We start from the raw sequence: 23,017 nt of genomic DNA on the forward strand, positions 1-23,017 counted from the left end.
TCTTCGTACCCGATGGGGTGGATAGTTGTTCATGCGATCACCCACTGGTCTGCCTCTCCCAGACTAGAATATTACCAGGCAATCGCGATATACCATGTATACTGCTGACTGTACATGCGGCGTACAAGTACATTCACCCACTATCAGCCACCGTGACTATCTGGGAAAGCTAGACACGCCTGACTGATAGTCGGTTTCACTTAAAAGAAAGATAAACTGCCCCCCAACACACACACACACATGTCAATCATTTGACTGTCTGTTCCAGATTCGAATATTTACAGACAGCCGTCATATACCTTGAATATTGCTGAGTGCGGTGTTAAACAACAAACAAACAACAATTTGTTGTTAATGGCCATATTCGACACATGAGAATAAAACAACAACTTGCAATCTTTATCAAATTGTTTTATTGGCACTTGCATGCTGATTTGTACACCGACATTGTTCAGAAGTGGAAACATACAATACAGACAAAACACTGTTTGTGTACAATCAATGGTCAAACATTAAAGGAAACAGTAATACTGAACAGAAATTCATGTAACTAAATAGTCCAGCAAATCCCAGGCGGGGATTCCGTGTATCATAGCAACAACTTCTGCCTCGATACACAGTCGCAAAACAATGTACATGGCATTCCAATATATAAACGCTTAAAGCTTCTCTATCATCAAACAAAGTGACAATGATTTATGCAGAGTCCAGGGCCCAGGGCCCAATGTATAGATAGTTATCATTTGTACTTTGTTGGATACATGGATATATATATACTACACATTTACAAGGTCTGCAAGAACAATTCACTGAAGCAATCAATATACAGTACGTGAAACTAATCTCATTGCAGCTTGCGCGTTGTATGTTTTGAAACAAAGATACCTTTAGCGAAAAAGGAAAATCCTTTTCATAAGGAATAGCAAGTTTCGTCCAATCTTTTGATATTATTAAAACTTGTGATTAAATTGCTATGTAAAAAAGCCAAAGGTTTACACATATATATTCCCTTGATATATATAACAATAACCGATGCCTATATCTTCTCCAGCTTAAATCAACAGTCAGTTTCCCTGTAACATGTTTGGTAAACTATCAACATCAGTAACTATGTGCTATTATTGTGATTGGTTTCTCAAAGTAATGATTAATTTTAAACCATACGAATAAGCCATAGACAACATACTTGCAAGGCAATCGACATCACCCCTCTCCCCAATGGTCACATCGCACAGCACTTTCCCTCTCCGCGTATATCATTTACATGTTAATAGCATGTACATTTACATTAATTGCACTTAACAATAGGATTATTCTCTGAAACAACACATAATTTGCATCTGTGACTAGAATCATTAACACGCCTATAACACGATGGCAACTTCTAAAACAGCTGACTGTGAGAGTACATGGCCTTATGACAGAGAGTGTATAACATGGATTCCTGTTAGCATTTCGTGATTGCATTGTTTGAAGGTGTTATGTATTGCATTTATCATGTTGTGTGCAGATGTGCGAGTAAATATGTTCCCCTGAACATTTGTTCCGGGGGAGTCAATATACCAGGCGTATAGGTTCCTGTGGAACAATATGCCAGGAGTATAGGTTCTGGGGGAGTCAATACACCAGGAGTATAGGTTCCTGTGGTACAATATGCCAGGAGTATAGGTTCTTGGTGAGTCAATATACCAGGAGTATTGGTTCCTGTGGAACAATATGCCAGGAGTATAGGTTCCGGGTGAGTCAATATACCAGGAGTATTGGTTACTGTGGAACAACATACCAGGGCCCACTTGCACAAAGCGATCTTAGCATTAAGACTATTGTAAGCCTATGTTAAAGTATGGTATTTATGATCATCTTAGCGCTAAGATCGCTTTGTGCAAGTGGGTCCGGGAGTATAGGTTCCTGTGGAACAATATGCCAGGAGTATAGGTTCTGGGTGAGTCAATATACCAGGAGTATTGGTTCCTGTGGAACAATATGCCAGGAGTATTGGTTACTGTGGAACAACATACCAGGAGTATAGGTTCCTGTGGAAATTATACCAGGAGTATAGGTTCCTGTGGAACAATATACCAGGAGTATCGATTCCCGTGGAGTACAGGTTCCCGTGGAATAATATACCATGATGGAGACTCATTTCCTTCCCCTGGCCAATTTCAAGATCGGAATATTTATACCTGAGTCTAATTCATCTCTCACACATGTCATATCAAAGAGGAGGCACGGTGGCTAAGATGCCGCATCATCTGCGCAGAGTAGTCCCTGAGGCATGCCAGAAAAATATGATCTTGGGTTCGAATCCCGGTTTCGCTGTGGTTGTGTTTCTAGGTTTGTTAGCACCATACCTGTGCTCGAGGTTTCACCAACGTGATAAAGGTAAAAGATCTGCATCACCTCAGGTCCTCTCCCAAAAAAACTTACAAGCTCTGATATTACTGGAATACTGTTTAAGTCAACATTAAACTCTACTCACTCACTTAGTCACTCACTGACTCCTGGATCTGTGGTAATATTCTCGTTTGCTTTCCCAGACAGAATGGGTAAACACCCACGCTTGTCGTTATGAGAATTGGGTGGTGACCATGTTTGACCTGCCTGGGTGGTGGTAGCTGCCACAAGCTAATTTGGTCTTATGTCTGGTCAAGACCCGATTATTTACAGACTGATGTTACACAGCTGGAATATTACTGACTGCAGCATTATACAACAATCGCTCACTCACTGAGTTTATATGTGCTTGTAAGATCTTGTAAGTGAGTGAAGTATTTGAGTTCAATGCCGCTTGAACCAGTATTTCAATCTTAGGACAATATAGGGTTTGGTGTTGTGTTGCCAAAACAAAGATCATAATTTTAGAATTCAAATCACAATCTCATCCGAGCTAGGTGAACTACGACTGGCCAAACTACAGTGGCCTATCATGGCGCCTATGTCAGACCTAAAGTACAGACAATGTGCACAGAGGGGTTGTCCAGGTGCATCACGTGATTGTGTGAGATCGGATTTTACAATGTGTTGAACATTGTTTCAGCTATATCAGAGCTACATGTTGAATGTGTGAGGAATGTGGCCCTGGTGGATTAACAGTTTGGCGACCATATGGCCATTACCAAACATTATACACAGGGAATTCCACCCAACAGCTTTAGGATCATACTGCCTAGGGGACATAACTCTCCAATGAGAGAAATTTTCAGTGCAAATGCATACCTGTAAAATGAGACTCCAAAACAGTTTTTTCTGATTATTGCATTTTGGGGAGTATATGTACTTTCTGTAAAACAATGATATCCTAGGAATTCATACTTATATACCCTGAATCATAAGGATGCACTAAACAGTGTAGATACCCATACATACATATATACACATATACATTATTTGTCAAGCATGTAGACTTGCTAAGTGGTTCCTGTAGAATTTCAGACACAGACTTCCAACTCTGAAATGGTTAAAAGCTTGAATTTTGTATTTGGTCTAATTGTATTTTGTTGATTGCTCTTGCAAAATTGAACGCAATCTTGAAAAAAAAATTGAATAACAGTCAAACATGACCTTAGACAACAAGTATTTACAATTTATCACAAATGAGATTTTAAGCAATTTTGTCCTAGAATCATAGTCAAGTCTACATACCAAATTTCAACAGTTGATATAAGTAGCATAAATGAACAATATAATATGACATATTCTGTAATCAGCACTGTAAGCTTTTGGTGACCTGTTGAAGCAGTTTTGATTCCTTGCTCAATAGCTATCATGCAAACTTCAAGAATTAATTGCATAAAATTATGCTGCATTTATATGACATAGCAACTTCTAACATGACTGGTTTAGTATACAATATTCACAGATATTCAAATATAGAATACATGACACAGGCATCAAAGTCATGCTGTTGAATAATTTGTGAAACTAATGTTTTTCATTATCTCAATATCATCAGCAATTTTCACAGAACCATATAAGGGGAGGTAACTCTTCTATGCTTATTCACCAAACTGCATAGAAGTGACTGGAAGAAATTACAAATTTGTGTTATTTTGAGAATGAAATAGCCATAACATTGAAGAAATGCTGTTTTTAATATTGTCAAGTGCATATATAATCATAATGACTGGTTCTTTAATAAATACTAACTCTAACGACATGGCACATAGAGATATCTATTATGCATGTTAACACAACTGATCAACAATCAGATGGCAATGACTTCTTCTGTCAGCATTGATTTCAATATGTTCAACTACTTGGTTAAACAAGATTAAACCCAACATAATGTTTTCCAAATACATCTGATAATCATAACTTTTTGGTAATTTTATACAAATACAGAAGGAAATGATACTTGGCTCATCATTTCTTTCTCAAAATCTTTTTCCAGATTTATAAAATAATTTTGATAACTAAATGTCAGTTTAAATAATAAAATAAAATAAAATAAAAAAATAAATAACATACTATCACATATTAAGCAGACAAAAGACGATATCTCGTAGAATGGCAACATTGCCATGTAGTCTTCATTAACAAGTCATATTTAACACAGCCAGGCAAATGTTCAAGTAGAATACGTCCATAAGTCCTTTGATTAAAGAAAAACAGGCAAGAGTTATTGTCTGAAGCTCCAGCAACTTTGGAAAATATTATCTTCAGAATTTACAGGAATCCTGAAGAATACTCCTCTCCACTGCAAATAATTCTCAACACTGACTAACAGTATCACAAGGGCAGCAGTTGTCAAAACTCGACGGGTTACTGCCGATTTTGCCCATTCTAAGCACTCATGTCGTAATTGGGTGAAGCACACCCTGTCAGGAGCTCCACGAATGAATTTGAATATTCAAAAGTACGAGACGTTCCGTATCCATAGCAACCGGGCCACTGTTCCATCATGGACGTCTGAAATGAGAAATGCGAGTTTATTGGATTGAATAGAATGAAACTTTTAATGCTGACATTACCTGATCTTTATTCGATATGAATTATAGATTTCGTGTCTATAGGAAATATATTCATATACTTTTGTCATTGATTTTATCATTATCATTGGGAATTGGTTTCAAATCATATGAAATCTTTTTCGTACAATCTTATAATAAGGACATAACATGTCTTAATGTTTTATTCAAATGATATGATATGATATCGATAGAGATCGTATTGTGTAACTGTATCTTTTAAAATAACTAAAATATAAAAAGTATGTGAAGGACATACCATTCATTGTGCAATAATATGAGCATGCATAAACAGACATACACATTTGTAGTGAAACACTGAACATTGAACTTAATTATTTCCACAGTGACCATAATATTGATTCTATGTAGTATTTCGGCTCTCCTCCAAAATCAAGCTGACACACCATTATTTAATTGAAATGCTGTTCCAAGCAGTGTTCAAACACACTAACTCACTCCCTTAAGTATTACTGAATTAGCAGCCTTAATCCTTGAATAATTTACATGACATAATGTGTTTATTCTAACATTGTTAGGTTTATTTCTAGTTGCGAGTGGATACAACTTTTTGGAAATTTGGGGAACAATTGGTGATTCACAGTCTGTAATAATATCACTAAATGAGTCAGTCATTGTGCTGTTATATGTTTACCATAGTAGACCTGAACTTCTATTCAAAATGATGGAATGAGGTGCACAAGGGAGGTAACTTTATTGTTAAACAATGTAACCCACTCCTGTCCTGAAAGCCCCCATCTTCACGAGGCAAGGGCATTAACAGTCCGGTTTCCATTGTTGCTGAACTAGGCTGGAGTTTCCAGGCTTGTTCGTATCACCACCAGTGGCTATTACGAGTTCCACCTCTCATATCACTTGTATTTGCTTAAAACAAAATGGCGGCGCCCAGTCAAGACATTTTGATCGTTAATCAGGGTCTATATTGTAATAAAACGTGTCTTACCCTGTTAAGTGCATAAACTCACTTGAACAGACTTTGGAATTCCAGCCTAGTTATTTTATAATAAGTTTGGCAAGGGTGGAAACTGGACGTTTATAATCAGTTAACGCCCTTGCCTCAGGAAGATGGAAAACCCCAGGAGGATTCAGGTAGGTCACCAGTAACCTATGCTGGTTGTAAAACTTGATGATGCTTGAAGCTAAGGGTAACAATTCTGCTTTTAAAATTTTCAGAAGTTTAAAGATCAGCTAGAGTAGCTCCAAAAGAATTCCAATGCCAATACCAAAGTTCATTAACAGCGAAATACGAAATAAAATGACATTAAGCCTATGTTAGCAAAACAATACCAAAATCAAATATAATCCTCTGAAATTAAAACATTTTTGGAAGTCCTCGAAAAACTGGGCATGACTAAAAGGTTCAAGGAATGGGGAGGGTCATAAATAAAATTACACACATTAGGGGAGGGATAACATTTTTTAGTATATTAGTGTATCAAAAGCCTCGAACCCTCCGGACACACACCCTCCCCCTCCCCCTCCCTCCTCCCACACCCCCCACCAACCAATACATAATAATTAATGATGGTGCAAGGACATGATGGAGGGTATTATGAAATCTCACAGCGACCTGAAGTACATTAACAAATCCCTCAAACCTGAAATTTGAAACCTGTCAAGGTTGACTAAACAATGAATAATATTTACGAGTATGTGAAATGTGCATGCAATTTATGAAATATGATGCACTCTCAGGTCGTTGTGACCTTGTGATCCTTCTGTCGCCCTAATTGACATAGGGACTTTGGATGGAGAGTGAGGGGGTTGGGTGGAACAGCAGACTATAGATTTGAACTCAAGGTAACCCTCTGATGACAATGGTTTCAGCTTAGGATCAATTATTTATTTATTCCATTTCTGAGAAAATTGATTACGCAAGAAAAACTGTAAGATGCAATTTGAGGCTTGGAAATCAATTAGAGCTGAATTTGTTTGCACGTAGTGAAAACTGAATTACCCGAGAGCTTTTAACTGAAAAAGAATTGATTTCATTAATATGTGTTAAGCACTGGCAGTACAGTAAATGTACGCTCTTTTTTAAACATACCGGTAATATTTTCAGTTCTTTGGAGTCTATGTTGATAACTGTTTAAATATTCCATTTCTGTCATAGTAAAGACAAATATTGTATTAAATATAAAAAGAATTAACTGCAAATAATAATAATAATCATAATAATAATCATAATAATAATGTGTACTTGTATTGCGCTTAACTCTATACACAAGGTGCATGTTCAAATGCTAACATTATTACAATGGATCAATGTGCACTCGATTGTCATTCTCAGCTCCCTGGGAAGTATACACAATTATCCTCCTGAAGCAGATCTTATAATTGAGTGACTGACGCCAGCTGCTGTCAGCAACACTGACCAGCCATCACCATGGCAGGCTCCACCAAGACTGGACATCACACGTACCCCACATGCTTGGAGTGATAATAGTCAAGCACAGTCAAGTTTGACTGAACTCATGAAACTGTGTGATTTTCCAATACCAGGAGAGTGAGTGAGTATGGTCTTACACCACTGTTAGCAACATTCCAGCAATATCATAGCAGGGGACACCTGTGAGCAATGGCTTCTACACATTGTAGCACATGGGGAATTGAATTAGGGCCTTTGGTCCGATGCACAAAACCACTGGCCTACCTCACATCCCTGAATGTCTAGAGGGAATATATCAGTGTGCAAATCCATGATCAGAGAGGAGTTTTCTTTATCAGAGAAAATCAAATTGGGTAAAAGATTTGCTTATGTTGAAATACTTAGAACAACAGTTGGCCAGTCTTAGCCTTACAAAAGTAACAAATATGCAAATGTTAAAAAAAGTGTTTGGTCAAATGAATATGTCTCATCATTTTCAGAACAATTTAAAATGGTTTTCATCATTTCCAAAATCATTATCATACAAGGGGTGATTGATAAGAGCTGAGCCTCACATAGTAAGATTTGACCCCAAGACATCAAAATGATGTACTTTCCAATATATTCCCCTTCCACATGATTCACTTTTGTCTACGATGTTGGAGGGATATTATCCCAGTTGTGTAGAAGTCCTTCTCTTAGTTGTCCAAAACGTTCATATTTTGAGTCAAAATGGGTTCCAGATAGAGTTTTCTTCATATTTGGGAATAGATGGAAGTCTGACAGAGCCACATCAGGAAAATAATGTGGGTGCTGAAGGAGTTCAAAGACACACTTGTGGGTTGTAGCCACCACAATGACTGTTTTGTGAACAGATGCATTGTCCTGATGGAAGAGCACACCTTTTCTCAGCTTAACTTTAATCCTGTAATAGCCTCAAAAGTGCAGCATAATATGTTCAATTTATTGTCTGGCCTTTTGGAAGATGGTCCACCATGATGACACCCTCGGCATCCCAGAACCTTTCAAGTTGATGGGACAGTCTTCGCATTCTTTGGTGGTGGTGATGTCAAATGCTTCCACTGTTTTGACTGTTGTTTGGACTCACGTTGAAAGTGGTGAAGCCAGGTTTATCCATAGTCATAAATCGTTGCAAAAACCTTTCTGGATTAGTTTCAAACAGAGCTAGATTATCGTGAGACATATTGTGCCTGGTGCATTTGTGATCACATGTCAGAAGCTTTGGAACCCAACGAGCTGATAATTTGTTCACTGCCAAAGCTTCTGTGTTAATGGAGTGTACTCTCTCCTGAGACATGCCTACTGAACTAGCAACACTATGCCCAGTCATCAGCCTGTCATACAACACCATATCATGGATTCTCTGGATCCTTTTCAGTGTTGCTGACGTGAGGTCTTCCAGGATAGGTGTGGTCTTCAAGGCTTACTCCTGCCCACCTCTTTATGGTGGCATACGAATGGGCATCCTTCCATAGTGTCGTACTATGGTACAGTTTTGATGTTGATCCCTTTTTCTGCAAGTACGTGATCATTGCACGTTCCTCAAGTTTGCTCATTCTCCAAAGGTCACATGCTCCTGCTTATTTTACTGACTTGTCACATCAAAACAATTTGCTCAGTTGACTCAACTTTTTGTGGATATACCTCCATGACATTATGTCCACAATAAAATATTTCACTACTTCAATTCAGAACATATCGATCAACCCTCTGACCTTGTCCATTCAGTGATAAATGTACTTCCAAACTCTTAGACTTGTCTTTAAAACAAGCCATGTTTCAAACAAGCTATGTTTCAAATAAGGTTTTACTTCATCCTACCAACCATACATGTAGAGTGAGTGAGGGAGTTAGGTCTATCATCACTTTGAACAGTATTTCAGTTACATCACAGCCTGGTAGAGTGATTGAGGAAAGCCCAAAGTGATGCAGGTCTTAGACATTGACCCTCAAACATGGGTATGGTGATCACAAACCAAGTGAAAGTGGGATGTGAGCCTGACCTCAACAATTTGCAGCACCTTTAAAGCCTGGGCTACCAATAGCCCTGTTCTCATACATTTAGAAAATCACATTTACAAAATAAAATGTTGGTAATCTTATTTTTATATTTATTACATTATATATTTGATATTTGTTTGAACAAAACCAATCAGCTTTGGAACAAACAGAACCTTAACCAAGTAACGCTCCAGGGTCTCCCATGTAAAACTGGTATCCATCATAGCAGTAGGTTATTTTTCCAATTAGGTTGCACTAGGCACATGCAGATGAATCATGGCAAACTTGGTGTCCTGCATACGTGGACAATGGCTGCATCAACCTGTTGTCACTTGGGGCTGACTATTTCACGACAGCGTGGCTGCCTTCACAACATACGCTTTGTTCACATACAGGGAGCTCGTGAGCACACTGACATTTAAAGGAATGTCGGCATCCCTGTGAGTAAACCGTACATCCTGACTTGAAAGAAATAGTTTTCCATCATTAAAAAGGTTTGATAATATTCTAATTAATATGATACGTATTATTTATCTGGAGATGCTTTTTTTTCACAGGGGTGGGGGGGGCACTGTTTAAATATTGGCACAGAGTGTGGTATATTAATATGATCACGACAAATAGCTGCAATATTGTTGAGGCCACATGAACATTTTAAGCATCACTCACTCACTCTATAACTCATTCACACACTGTTGACTTGGTTACCTCTTGAAATGAAATGGGCATAGGTGACAGGGAGGGGGAGAGGGGTAGAGAGGTTGTGTAGTCTTTCATACTTAATTTTTAATGTCATGTCTCATAACCTGTACAAGCTTATATTCCATGTTATTGAAAAGCAAAGACTCCTCTCATCTGTATAAGTGACTCAATATTCAATGAGAATGATATTTTCCCGATACAACATGCAAGAAGCTTAATACTGACAATAATTGTATATGTACTTGTTTTTTCATTAAAACAATTAATTTATTAGAACAATATAGTACAATAAAATGGTTGATTAACAATCATCTGTCTGTTTTTTAAGATTTGTATTATGTCCGATCTTTAACCTTGAAAGTATCGTCCATATACGTGGCATGAAGCACAATAAAGATTCATCTTTCTACAGCCCCAGTAAATCTGTACTTCGTGTTCAGTGAACTTTATCGATATCTCCCAGGCAAGTCATAAAATATCATTGATATTTTCAAGCTAATGGTAAATCAAATCTACTTTTTTCTAGTAATGAAGTTAGATGGCCCATGCAACCTAATGTCTTATTACCAGGAAGTTTATTGAATCACCATGGCAACCAAAATGACAGCCATTACTTCCAGAACAGTAAAGAATGTCTTGGACCTGTAAAGGTGTTGTTGATTCAGGTTTGTAGTTTAGTTTTCCTTCATTTTGGCATTTTGATTGATAAGAAATCTACCTTGAGCTCGGGAAAAGCCTCTCTCGCGCTTTACATTTTCAACCAACACCTCAGTCGTGTTTTATTCTGAACTTTATACCAAAGGGTTCTTTTATAGAATATGTTTTATTTGACCATAACTTTATTTCGGGGACTCTATTTGATAGTAAAGACAAGATATTTATGGAAGATAACTTCTTTATTCTTTTATGTGATGATGGTCTCCATGTAGATAGTGTATCAACTGTTTGACTGACATGTTTAGAAGTTGGTAAGTAATAGTAAAGACAATCTCATTCAAATCAGACCTAAGTTCTTGCTGCCGCTAAACAAAGATCTGAGAACATCCCATTACGGGTCATGTCAGAACGACCTTTCGCGAACTGTGACCGACCAACTTAGGTCCGATTTTAATGAGATTGTAGTAAAGACAATATATTTTTATGGATGACAACTTCTTTACTCTATTATTCTAACTATATGTTAGTCAAACAATTAGTCAGGTCATCAACTCATCTCTATTTTAGTTAGAGCAGTGACAAGCATTTTTCGAGCTTGGGACCTGTTCTGCTAGGAAGTCACAACAGTGTTTGCTGCAAAGTTACTAAATGGATATAAAAAATGAAATGTTAGATCTTCATCCCATCTGCCTCCACCAAACACCCACATATCATCATTTTATTGTCTCCAAGGGCAGAGATGTGAAAATAAGCTATGTTTGTTCCCATGTTTCTTCATATTCCATATTTGACCAATTGACCACATACATAATCCTACCACATAAGTGAATCACATCTGTTGTCAGTGTGTACTGATCTACTGGCTTTAGCCCTATAGTCACCTAATATGAACAAGCACAGGATGCTGGGATGTTTATTCTAACCAATACAATCCCCACAGGGAGACAAGCATAGGTTGCTGGGGACCTACATCCTACCAGAATCCCCACAGGGAGACAAGCATAGGTTGCTGGGGACCTGTATCCTACCAGAATCCCCACAGAGAGACAAGCATAGGTTGCTGGGGACCTGTATCCTACCAGAATCCCCACAGGGAGACAAGCATAGGTTGCTGGGGACCTATATCCTACCAGAATCCCCACAGCGAGACAAGCATAGGTTGCTGGGGACCTGTATCCTACCAGAATCCCCACAGGGAGACATGCATAGGTTGCTGGGGACCTATATCCTACCAGAATCCCCACAGGGAGACAAGCATAGGTTGTTGGGGACCTATATCCTACCAGAATCCCCATGGGGAGACCAGCATAGGTTGCTGGGGACCTACATCCTACCAGAATCCCCATGGGGAGAACAGCATAGGTTGCTGGGGACCTGTATCCTACCAGGATCCCCACAGGGAGACAAGCATAGGTTGCTGGGGACCTATATCCTACCAGAATCCCAATGTTGAGACAAGCATAGGTTGCTGGGGACCTACATCCTACCAGAATCCCCACAGGGAGACAAGCATAGGTTGCTGGGGACCTGTATCCTACCAGAATCCCCACAGAGAGACAAGCATAGGTTGCTGGGGACCTGTATCCTACCAGAATCCCCACAGGGAGACAAGCATAGGTTGCTGGGGACCTGTATCCTACCAGAATCCCCACAGAGAGACAAGCATAGGTTGCTGGGGACCTGTATCCTACCAGGATCCCCACAGGGAGACAAGCATAGGTTGCTGGGGACCTGTATCCTACCAGAATCCCCATGGTGAGACAAGCATAGGTTGCTGGGGACCTATATCCTACCAGAATCCCAATTGTGAGACAAGCATAGGTTGCTGGGGACCTACATCCTACCAGAATCCCCACAGGGAGACAAGCATAGGTTGCTGGGGACCTGTATCCTACCAGAATCCCCACAGAGAGACAAGCATAGGTTGCTGGGGACCTGTATCCTACCAGAATCCCCACAGGGAGACAAGCATAGGTTGCTGGGGACCTGTATCCTACCAGAATCCCCACAGAGAGACAAGCATAGGTTGCTGGGGACCTGTATCCTACCAGGATCCCCACAGGGAGACAAGCATAGGTTGCTGGGGACCTACATCCTACCAGAATCCCCACAGGGAGACAAGCATAGGTTGCTGGGGACCTGTATCCTACCAGAATCCCCACAGAGAGACAAGCATAGGTTGCTGGGGACCTGTATCCTACCAGAATCCCCACAGGGAGACAAGCATAGGTTGCTGGGGACCTGTATCCTACCAGAATCCCCACAGAGAGACAAGCATAGGTTGCTGGGGACCTGTATCCTACCAGGATCCCCACAGGGAGACAAGCATAGGTTGCTGGGGACCTGTATCCTACCAGAATCCCCACAGGGAGACAAGCATAGGTTGCTGGGGACCTGTATCCTACCAGAATCCCCACAGGGAGACAAGCATAGGTTGCTGGGGACCTGTATCCTACCAGAATCCCCATGGTGAGACAAGCATAGGTTGCTGGGGACCTATATCCTACCAGAATCCCAATGTTGAGACAAGCATAGGTTGCTGGGGACCTACATCCTACCAGAATCCCCATGGGGAGACCAGCATAGGTTGCTGGGGACCTATATCCTACCAGAATCCCCATGGGGAGACAAGCATAGGTTGCTGGGGACCTATATCCTACCAGAATCCCCATGGGGAGACCAGCATAGGTTGCTGGGGACCTATATCCTACCAGAATCCCCATGTTGAGACAAGCATAGGTTGTTGGGGACCTATATCCTTACCAAGAATCCCCATTGGTCAAATTGTGAAGCACTAATGACATGTGAAATTGACACCCACAATCGTGCACAAAATCATGCCAGGTGACAATAAATAAACTGAATCATGAAACACCAGATTTGTGAAAGATACAACAGGTCTACTGCAATATGCATGGCAAGACTAAAGATACAACAGGTCCACTGCAATATGCATGGCAAGACTAAAGATACAACAGATACACTGCAATATGTATGGCAGGACACAGCAATATGCACAGCAAATGAGCTGGTGAGGATGAGGATATATATTTGGGTCAAGCAGAAACTGACATGAACACCTTTCATTGGATGAAATAAATCGGAGCATCTGTCAATCAATCATGTGCCTGACATCCATTTAACAAATCAAAATCTGAAAATATTCTGTCACAAGAGAATGTAAACAAAAGTTCATTGCACACAAATTGTACATAATTCTGAATTAGTCTTGCCACAGAGTAGTTAAAATAGAATCAATTATTATCATCCTTCATGAACTTTATGCTATACTACAATATTTTGAAAATGAGTGAAAGAAACTTTCACTATCTCATGATAAATGAACAATTAAAGCAGAGAAACAGCACCTTGACAGAACACTTTTAACACACAGGATCAGAAAAGTCTAAGTAAAAACACATGTTACAGATCAAATCAGAACTGGCAACCTGTACCTAAAGAATTACAATACCAAAATTAAATAGACTAACAACTTGTCTTTCAACGTGAATAGACCTCGAATTATCTCCCATTCCTTATCTATCAATATCAAGTATCAATGCCATACCAAGTTTAATCAATACAATCGGATATCCTTGACCGTTGTCCAAAGAGGTGCTAATATCAGTTTCGAAGCCAAAAAGCAAAGCATACCTTACAGTGGGGTTTCTTTCTTGAGAGACAGTCCGTTGGGCCGTTGAGGACCTTTCCTACTGGATCCTGAAGGGATGCTTGAAAAGCCATTGGCATGTATAGGACTCACTGGTTCCTTGGTATCACTGGACAGCTTGTTGTAGGTTGACTGACCATGTCCATTTACTCCAGGGCTCTTCAGAATCTCTTGACCGGTCACTGCAGCTGGGCTTTTGGTGATATTTGGATTGGTAACAATTCCGTTCCGTTTCCGTCTCATTTCTGGTGAGCGCATGTGTAGAGCACTCTGTCCCATCACCATCTTGGTTGGAGAGTCTGGAACAATTCCCCGCTGTTGGAGCAGGTTCCGTTTCATGTTCTGGAAGTGTGCTGGATTGAGCTGCCAAACTGGCTCATCACAACTGTTCATGATCTCAGCATTAGGGTTAGTAATGATGTTGATAGTGGCAGAGATTTTCTCCTGTTTCAAGCTTGCACTTTTCACAGGAGAGGGGTTGAGAAAGTTAATATTATGTTCCAGGGATGGAGAGACAGGTCCTCCAGAAGTCGGGAATTTAGGGGTTTCTCCAACGGGAGATGTAGGTGGGGATTGCACTGGGGATTGAGGCTCACTCACAGGGGAAAGAACTCGAGAGATTGGGCGAGAACGGTTCTTGCCCATAGAGCACTGTTGAAGCTGTTGAGTGAAGGTCAAACACTCACCATCCGCCTTTGTGACATTCCCGCTCTGTGAGCTCTGATTGGTGGAAGATGTAAGGTTGCTGGAGGATTTCGACGAGTTGTTGGAGTGGTACGATTTTCTCCGGTCAAATGTTGACTCTGGTGAGTCAGATGGTGAGCTGTGGATAGGATGAGGGTGCCCAGCAATAGCACCCCCTTTGGGAGGATTTGTCGTGAGTGGTCGCGTCTCGTTACTGGAAGTGGAAGAGGAGCTCCGGCTCTTCGTACCATTCACTGGCATTGCACCAAAGTCTTCAAGAATCTTACACACAGACGTATGTCCACTCTTCATAGCCACACGAATAGGAGTCCGACCAAACTGATCAGCATGGTTAGGATTTGCATGATACTTCAACAACACTCGCACAACCTCCTCATGACCCTCCTGGGCCGCGATACACAAAGCTGTAGCTCCCTGGTTGCAAGTGTGGTCCACATGTGCTCCCTTCTCCAGTAGCAGACGGACCACCTTCTCATGACCTTGCCATGCTGCTGACTGCAGGGACGTCCTCTGATCATTGTCCACTGCATTCACATCAGCTTCATGCATTATCAGCAGCTCGGCCATCTCGAAATGACCCTGCCATGCAGCAACATGTAGGGCTGTTCTGCCTTCAAGATCGACGCTCTCAACATCTGCACCAACCTCTAGAAGGTACTGGGCCATGTTGAACTGATTCTCCAAGGCAAGGACATACAGCGTGGATCTGCCGTCAGCATCTTTGTAGTTGATGTTGCCACCTTCCGTCACCAGAATCTCCAAGACATCACGATGACCTTCAAGGGCTGCAACTCGGAGAGCTGTCTTGCCGTCGTGTGATCGGTGATCGATGTGTGCATGGTGTTCCAGGAGACAGGCAACAACTGGAGCGTGACCTTCCTGAGCTGCATGGATGAGCGGAGTTCGTCCATCATTGTCAATCTCATTTATCTTGGCACCTTGTTCAATGATGATCTGACAAACCTGGAAAATAGAACAATGAACTTAGTATGGAGGAAAGTGTAAATCAGTAAAATCGACTGAAAGGAGTATGTTTGTCTGTGTGGTTTTTAGCCACTCAGCAATATTCCAGCTATATGACAGTGAACCTTAAAGAACTGAGTCAGGACCACACAATCCAGTGATTGCAATTATGAACAACAATCCTTTACATGAAAGCAACAAACCCTTCACATAATCATAGGATGTCACACAATGAACCAAGTGGCTGACCCTGACCATTCAGTTGCATCTTACGGCCAACACAAGTTACCGGGGACCTATTCTAACCCATATTCCCACAGGGAAGAGACAGGTCTGATTCATCATGGCAGAATAAGGTGCCATGTTTTGTTATTCTCTAGTGATATTTTGTTACAAGCCTATGATTAAACAATTTCAAATCAAGTGTTTTTGTGACTCCATTGTTGTCACATGTGCAATTCTCACATGTTCCACAAAATTTCTTCATCTATGAAGTGTCTCACATCCTCACACTCCTATCACCAGAATAACAAAGAGTCCCCGAAAAAAGTTCTCTCATTTAAAAATATGCATCCACAAAATAGAAAGTAAATTTCCGATGGAGCCCAGAACAATGCTTAATTTCGGACCTGCCAACTTATTTTAGACTTGAGTTGGATTCCTATTTTAGTATTTCCTCTAGGGTTTGGGAGACCGACTAACCTATCACCAGCATTCTCACATAAAATAGGTCACTGATATTCTGATATACCAAAACTGTTTTTCATCATGACAGAATATATCATGTGTGTATCGTCTCAGTTCATCATTGTGTTAGCTTCTAAGGAGATTTCCCACAAGCATTCATGTTTAAATTGAACAATGGGCATTCTGCATTGAGCCATATGCAGGAAGGAGAGAAGCAGAGGGAAAACTAGCAACAGTTATATAGATACCTAAATCATCATCAGTATGGAACAGATATTGCTTAGGTGGTAGGGAAGTCCAGTGGCTAAAATGTTTGCTCATTACACCGAAAGCCCAGGTTTGATTCCCCAACTATGTGTGCGGCCAGTTTCTAGAGTCCCCTGCATAGCTATCGTTGGAATATTGCTGAAATATTGCTACAAGCGGTGTTAAACATTCTCTCACTCAATTACTGACCCACTCTCTCACTCACTCACTCATGCACTCACTCACACACTCCAGGTTGACTAGTACTTCTTAGAAAAAAAATATTCTTTGCATTTTTATACTGAGAGACTGATAATAGACTGAAGTTCCATAACTGTTTGCAAAATCTGGCCTCTGATGGTCTAGCTTTACAAACAAACAAACATTTCTTTAAAGTTCAGGTTTGTGGTATTAAAACATACACTCCACCATCGAATGCTTTCCTCATGCTCCACACAGACGAAAACCAGACGAAAAAATGAACTAACGTGATAAAACACATGACCATATTCTTTAAATTTTTAAAAAGTGCAGATATGTCTTTATATCTCCAGGTTTCTTTGTCAATACACAGCTGCATGATTTCACTTGAGTCACAGCTCCTGGAAATAAGAAACAGCTGAGAAACAGGACACCCCCTGACAATAGACCTGCTGCTATCTCTCCGTGAAACATGCAAGATACATGCTGAAATGCACACATGTTCATTTCACATAAACTGCTGACTCAACACATTTGTATTTCTAAGTACATGGGCATTACATAATTGTAAAGAAACATGATACCCCTTCAGAGCTGGGTCTTACACATTGGTGAACAAACACTATTGATCTGAGAAGGTACAGACCAGGATTACAGTTGTTATTTTGCTAAGACTGGTTATATTACAATGTTTTTGCATTACCTAAGTCCTGGGTCACGCCTACAAGCCATGTGGTAAGTTCATTGCCTTCTAGAGATTGTCTGAGCAGTCCTAAAACGGTTTGTCCTTGACTTTCTCAATAAAACTCTCTTCAAAACTTTCTACTTTTTCAGTTACCTGTTCAATAAGCTTTAGAATCACAACATATGAATGTCATAATCACTTCTTCAAATCTCTGGTTTGTATTTCTACACAGGTGAGATCAATTATTTTCTTGTTTTCTTGATAAGTCAATCCTATATAATCCTATTTTAGGCCAGCAATGATTAATTATCATTCCCTCATTCCCAGAAACCCCTCTTCACAAAACCATTGTCCCATAGTTACTACCAGGAGATGGAGAAAATCACTGTGTGTGTTCTCCAATGTACTTGATGACATACATTGTCTATTACATACTATTCCTAGTCCAACAGTCTGTCCCAGTCCTGGAACCATATTGTTTTCCCTTCTGCCCAGCCCTAAAATCAACCAGCCCTAAATAAAGCAAGTGTAGATATTAACTGGCTGGGGCTCCTTTACAATTTAAATATAGTTGCTTGTTTCTATCAAAAATATATTTTTTCAGAGACTCAGCGCTTGTCTAAGGGAAAAGTAGAGTGACATACTGGAATAATGTGTAATAAATCATTCTCAGATTTGACAAAATACTACTGCTCTCAGTCCCCTCTACAACACACCTGGAACCAACCATAAAGCTGACAAGTGAACCACGAGAACATCAATTCCCACGTTCCGTCTCCACTGACACTACAAACATTCCTGCCTCCTGGAGCAGAGCGTCTTCCTGATCTAACACCCTTCCATCAGCTCCGGGAGTAAACAAGCAAATGTCAGAATGTTCCTGGCACAGTGTGCTTCACAGGAGAATGCATGGTAAGATAGTTATTTATCTATTCTTGTATGGTTAATCATGCTTCCAATATGGCCTTGGTTCTAAGATCAGACAAGAAAGAAGTCAAAGACTTCATCTGACAAATTATTTAGTGTATCTAAAGTGAAGCAAAACATTTTTTTCTTTTTCATCCAGATTATTTTGCATTTTGTTCAGCCCTCAGGGAAGTCATATTTACAGTCACAGAACATGAATAAGAGTTGATCAGTTCCATTCTAGTTCTGTCGCTTACATTAAATAGATCACAGGAAACAAAGCCTTTGATAACCGGATGTGGATTATATACACTTTACACAATCATGTTTCAATTTATTAACATTATAAATACATGAAATATACACTCAAGTGTTTGAACACTGTGAGTGTTGGCCTTTGGCCTAAAGTCCATGTCATTCACGGCCATTGTCATCATTGATTTGCACGAAATCATTAAAGGATTGTTAATTCTTCAAAAGAAAACTTCACTGCTCACACTTAACGAAAGTTGAGCCAACTCACTGGTCAAGTGCATTGAGCATCGGCCCCATAGGTCATAGTTCGATCCCATGGCCACGCCTTACCAAAAGACATTTAAAGATGCTACTTGTTGTTACCCTGTCTGGAGACAAAACAAGTACAGGTCGGCTTGGAGTTAATATACCCTGTAATGTGTCTGGGAAGGGTAAATCTTAAACTGTGGCATGGTAATTTAGTGGGCTGGCACTATTAAATTGGCATAAGTCTGGACTAGTACAAGCAGCCACTCACACACATGCATGCCCGTCGCTATACATGTACAAGTGCAATAATCTTGAACGTGCTACGTTAAAACCCATTCCATGTCAACTAATGAAAGCTAGTTTTAGGTGACATCCGTTAAGTTTAGACAAGTCAAGTCTTTATTCGTATGACATTATAAGTATCCAAGAAATGGAATTGAGCAAGCGACTCTGCTTAAATACAGATCATTATAAAAAACATGTGTCATTTCAAACTTAAATGGCATCAATTCCATAAGTCTGTATTTTGAACTGTCTTACAAAACATATTTTATATTCACCGTTTTTTAATCTCTTAATAAAAGTAAAAGAATCAAATTGTTTTTTGAAGCCTCATATCAATACAATACTGTGGTGTCATATCATTACAAGAGTAATAAACAGGCTTGTAAAACCTAACCTATTTATAAAGCAACACTAACATTACCAGAGACAATTTGGGACATCAGAATCCAACAATCATCCCTTTCACAGCAAGATTCAACATAACCTTCAACTGTCTAGTATTTCTACAACTATATCCAATGCAGTTTGATGTCAACATATTTAATTCATGTGAAGTGAAAAGGATTGGGTACAATTTCTTACAGATTGGAATGCGCACTCCTCTGTATCACAAGTATGTCTCGGAGACGATAAGATGAGTCTCTAAGATTAGAACACAATAACAGTAAGCATTTTTGGTTAAACAAATTGTTGACCTTCCTGATGAATTTTTGGATGGGGAAAATATGTAAATTAATTGCAGGACAAAGATCTGTATTACTGTATAGAATTTGTGGTTAATTGATTTCAAACATGCCACTAACAGATGTGACAAGAATCTCCTGTTTTCTTCATTAAAAAAGAACACATGAAAGAAGTTTTCAGGTGAGCCACACTGATGGAGTCTCCATCATTCGAACCCAACTGTTGCGATGCTGGTTATTAAAGGCGACATAATGGATTGGTTGGTCAGGCTCAGTGACTTGGTTGATTGCGTGTCATTGTACCCCAATAGCTAGGATCGCTGCTCATTAAATCAATCACTGGACTGGCTGGTCCATACACGAATATTTACAGGTTGTCATCATTCATCTGTAATATTGCTGCGTGTGGCTTCAATCAATCAATCAATCAATATATCAGAATGTTCTTTATATGTTCAAGCTCTGCCTTGAATTAAAAACACCATAGAATTTATTTTTTTATCTTTGCTTTAAAATAAGTGATGGAACATAATATATTGTTACACACTGATTTGTAAGTTGTTGAGGCCAGTCACTGTACAGTGGTAAGTAATACTATCTGCAAAACTATTATGATGTCAGTGTGACATAGCCTTCGGTCTGATCACTGTACATGACTGATGCTGTGTTAATATTGACGAGGCACTATGTACATAAGTAGCATGCATTGAGGCTGTACTGATACACTTCATTGTGATATGTCTCGGTAGTAGGATGTTGTGAAAAACTACACAATGATGCATGAAAACTTGACACTTTTCATTTCAAGGAACCATATTCAATCACAATGGGAATGACTTGAGATCCACAAACAGGTGAGGTTAGGTGAAATGGGGTTTAACATCACGTTCAAGATTATTGCACTTATAGTGACATGCATACATGTGTGTGTGTGGCTGCTTGTACTAGTCTCGACTAACGCCGATTTTATAATGCTAGCCCACTCAGAGATATCATGCCGCAGTTTAACATGAATACCCCAACATGACACAGTATACTGACTCGGACCAGTATTTGCTTTAGCCCCTTAATGCCAAGCGCCAGGCAGGTTAATAACAAGTACCATCAAACCATTGTCTTTTGGTATGATGCGGCCGCTGATGAAACCCTGGACCTTTCTCTCTCCGGGCAGATGCTCTACCACTGGACCACAGAGATGGTCACAATGGGAATGACTAGAGAATAAAAAAGCAGCAAATCCTATTTCTCTAACTTGCTGCAGTAATGTTATACTGTCAAGAATCATTTGCAGATCCCACCCATTAAGATTTGGTTGGAATAGGTCTTCAGCAACCAATGGTTGCCGTAAAAGGCGGCTAAGAAGCAACTAACAGGATCAGGTGATAGAGGCTGATGCATGTCATCCTATCCCAATTGCGTTGATCGATGCTCATGATGTCAATCACTGGAGTGTCTGGTCCAGATTTGAGTATTTACAAATCGTCATCATATGGCTGGAATATTGATGAGTGCGGCATTAAACAACAGTCTATCAATCTTGTATTGATACATGATCTGACCATGATCATTTCATTCCATCAAGTTTCACAATACATCCCTGAATGATGATCACAGCCTACTGTATACTACATGGTACACTTATGACTTAATTTCAAAACTCCTACTTTGTCACAGGAATGCTCCGAAACACATCAACAAACCACTAAAACATAGCAATTAACAAATCAATGAGGCTGGAGTCCATTACATCATCAGATGAATGGGGTTTTTCCAAACTACCATTTCATGCTGTTGATTTCAGCTTGGCCAAATCAATTACTTGATTAAAGTCAATTATTAAAAAGACACTGCAAACATAACATAAAGTAAGTTCAGCCGAGTCAACATCTGAACGTGAGCTAGGGGTTGCTACGAAATGTATGCATGTCAGTATCACTATGACGGCTGCAACAGTCAGGATAGTGACATGCACACAACCTCATCAATGGAGATTAAATGTATGCATGTCAATATCACTATGACGACTGCAACAGTCAGGAAAGTGACATGCACACCACCTCATCAATGGCAGATGAAACGTATGCATGTCAATATCACTATGACAGCAGCAACAGTCAGGATAGTGACATGCACACCACCTCATCAATGGCAGATGAAATGTATGCATGTCAATATCACTATGACGGCTGCAACAGTCAGGAGAGTGACATGCACACCACCTCATCAATGGCAGATGAAATGTATGCATGTCAATATCACTATGACGGCTGCAAAAGTCAGGATAGTGACATGCACACCACCTCATCAATAGCAGATGAAATGTATGCATGTCAACATCACTATGACGACTGCAACAGTCAGGAGAGTGACATGCACATGACCTCATCAATGGCAGATGAAATGTAACACTGATCCTTTGTACCAACATCAATGGTGACCAACCAGGAGAAAAGAGACCTTATGGGTGCTTGGATAAAATTGTGCAGTGACGTCATAAAGATATAAGACCTTTGATCTTATTTTATGCCGATTACCGTAATCGTGATGTGTCCGGACTGTACAAAAATATCTCATGTTTTTCTGAATGTCATAAAAACATAATTTCAAAACATTACAGCACACATGTCTACTTTCAATGAATCAGACGTTATGTCATTACATTAACAGTTATAATTCTGAAAATGGGACCTTGCAGAAAATGAGTCCAAATGTTTGATGCCATGTATTTCTGTAATAAATATGAAT

General features: G+C 39.9%; 1 protein-coding gene across 3 annotated transcripts in view; it reads right to left on the reverse strand.

Moving 5' to 3' along the window:
• Positions 1-3,500: 3,500 nt before the first annotated feature.
• The window catches only part of LOC139449386 (ankyrin repeat domain-containing protein 50-like), an 84,316-nt gene continuing 64,799 nt past the window's right edge, over positions 3,501-23,017 (reverse strand). For 2 of the 3 annotated variants that reach the window (XM_071230751.1, XM_071230750.1), the window contains exons 3-4: positions 14,397-16,075; positions 3,501-4,908 (exon numbers count right to left, since the gene is read on the reverse strand). In XM_071230751.1, coding sequence (XP_071086852.1) covers positions 4,899-4,908; positions 14,397-16,075 — 1,689 coding nt within the window. In that variant the 3' untranslated portion in view covers positions 3,501-4,898. Of the gene's footprint in view, positions 4,909-14,391; positions 16,076-23,017 lie in introns of all 3 variants that reach the window. The other variant, XM_071230752.1, reaches the window with a different exon arrangement.

This window comes from Haliotis cracherodii, unplaced genomic scaffold, assembly GCF_022045235.1.
Source record: "Haliotis cracherodii isolate W230 unplaced genomic scaffold, xgHalCrac1.p SCAF_8, whole genome shotgun sequence".
Classification (NCBI taxonomy): Eukaryota; Metazoa; Mollusca; class Gastropoda; order Lepetellida; family Haliotidae; genus Haliotis; species Haliotis cracherodii.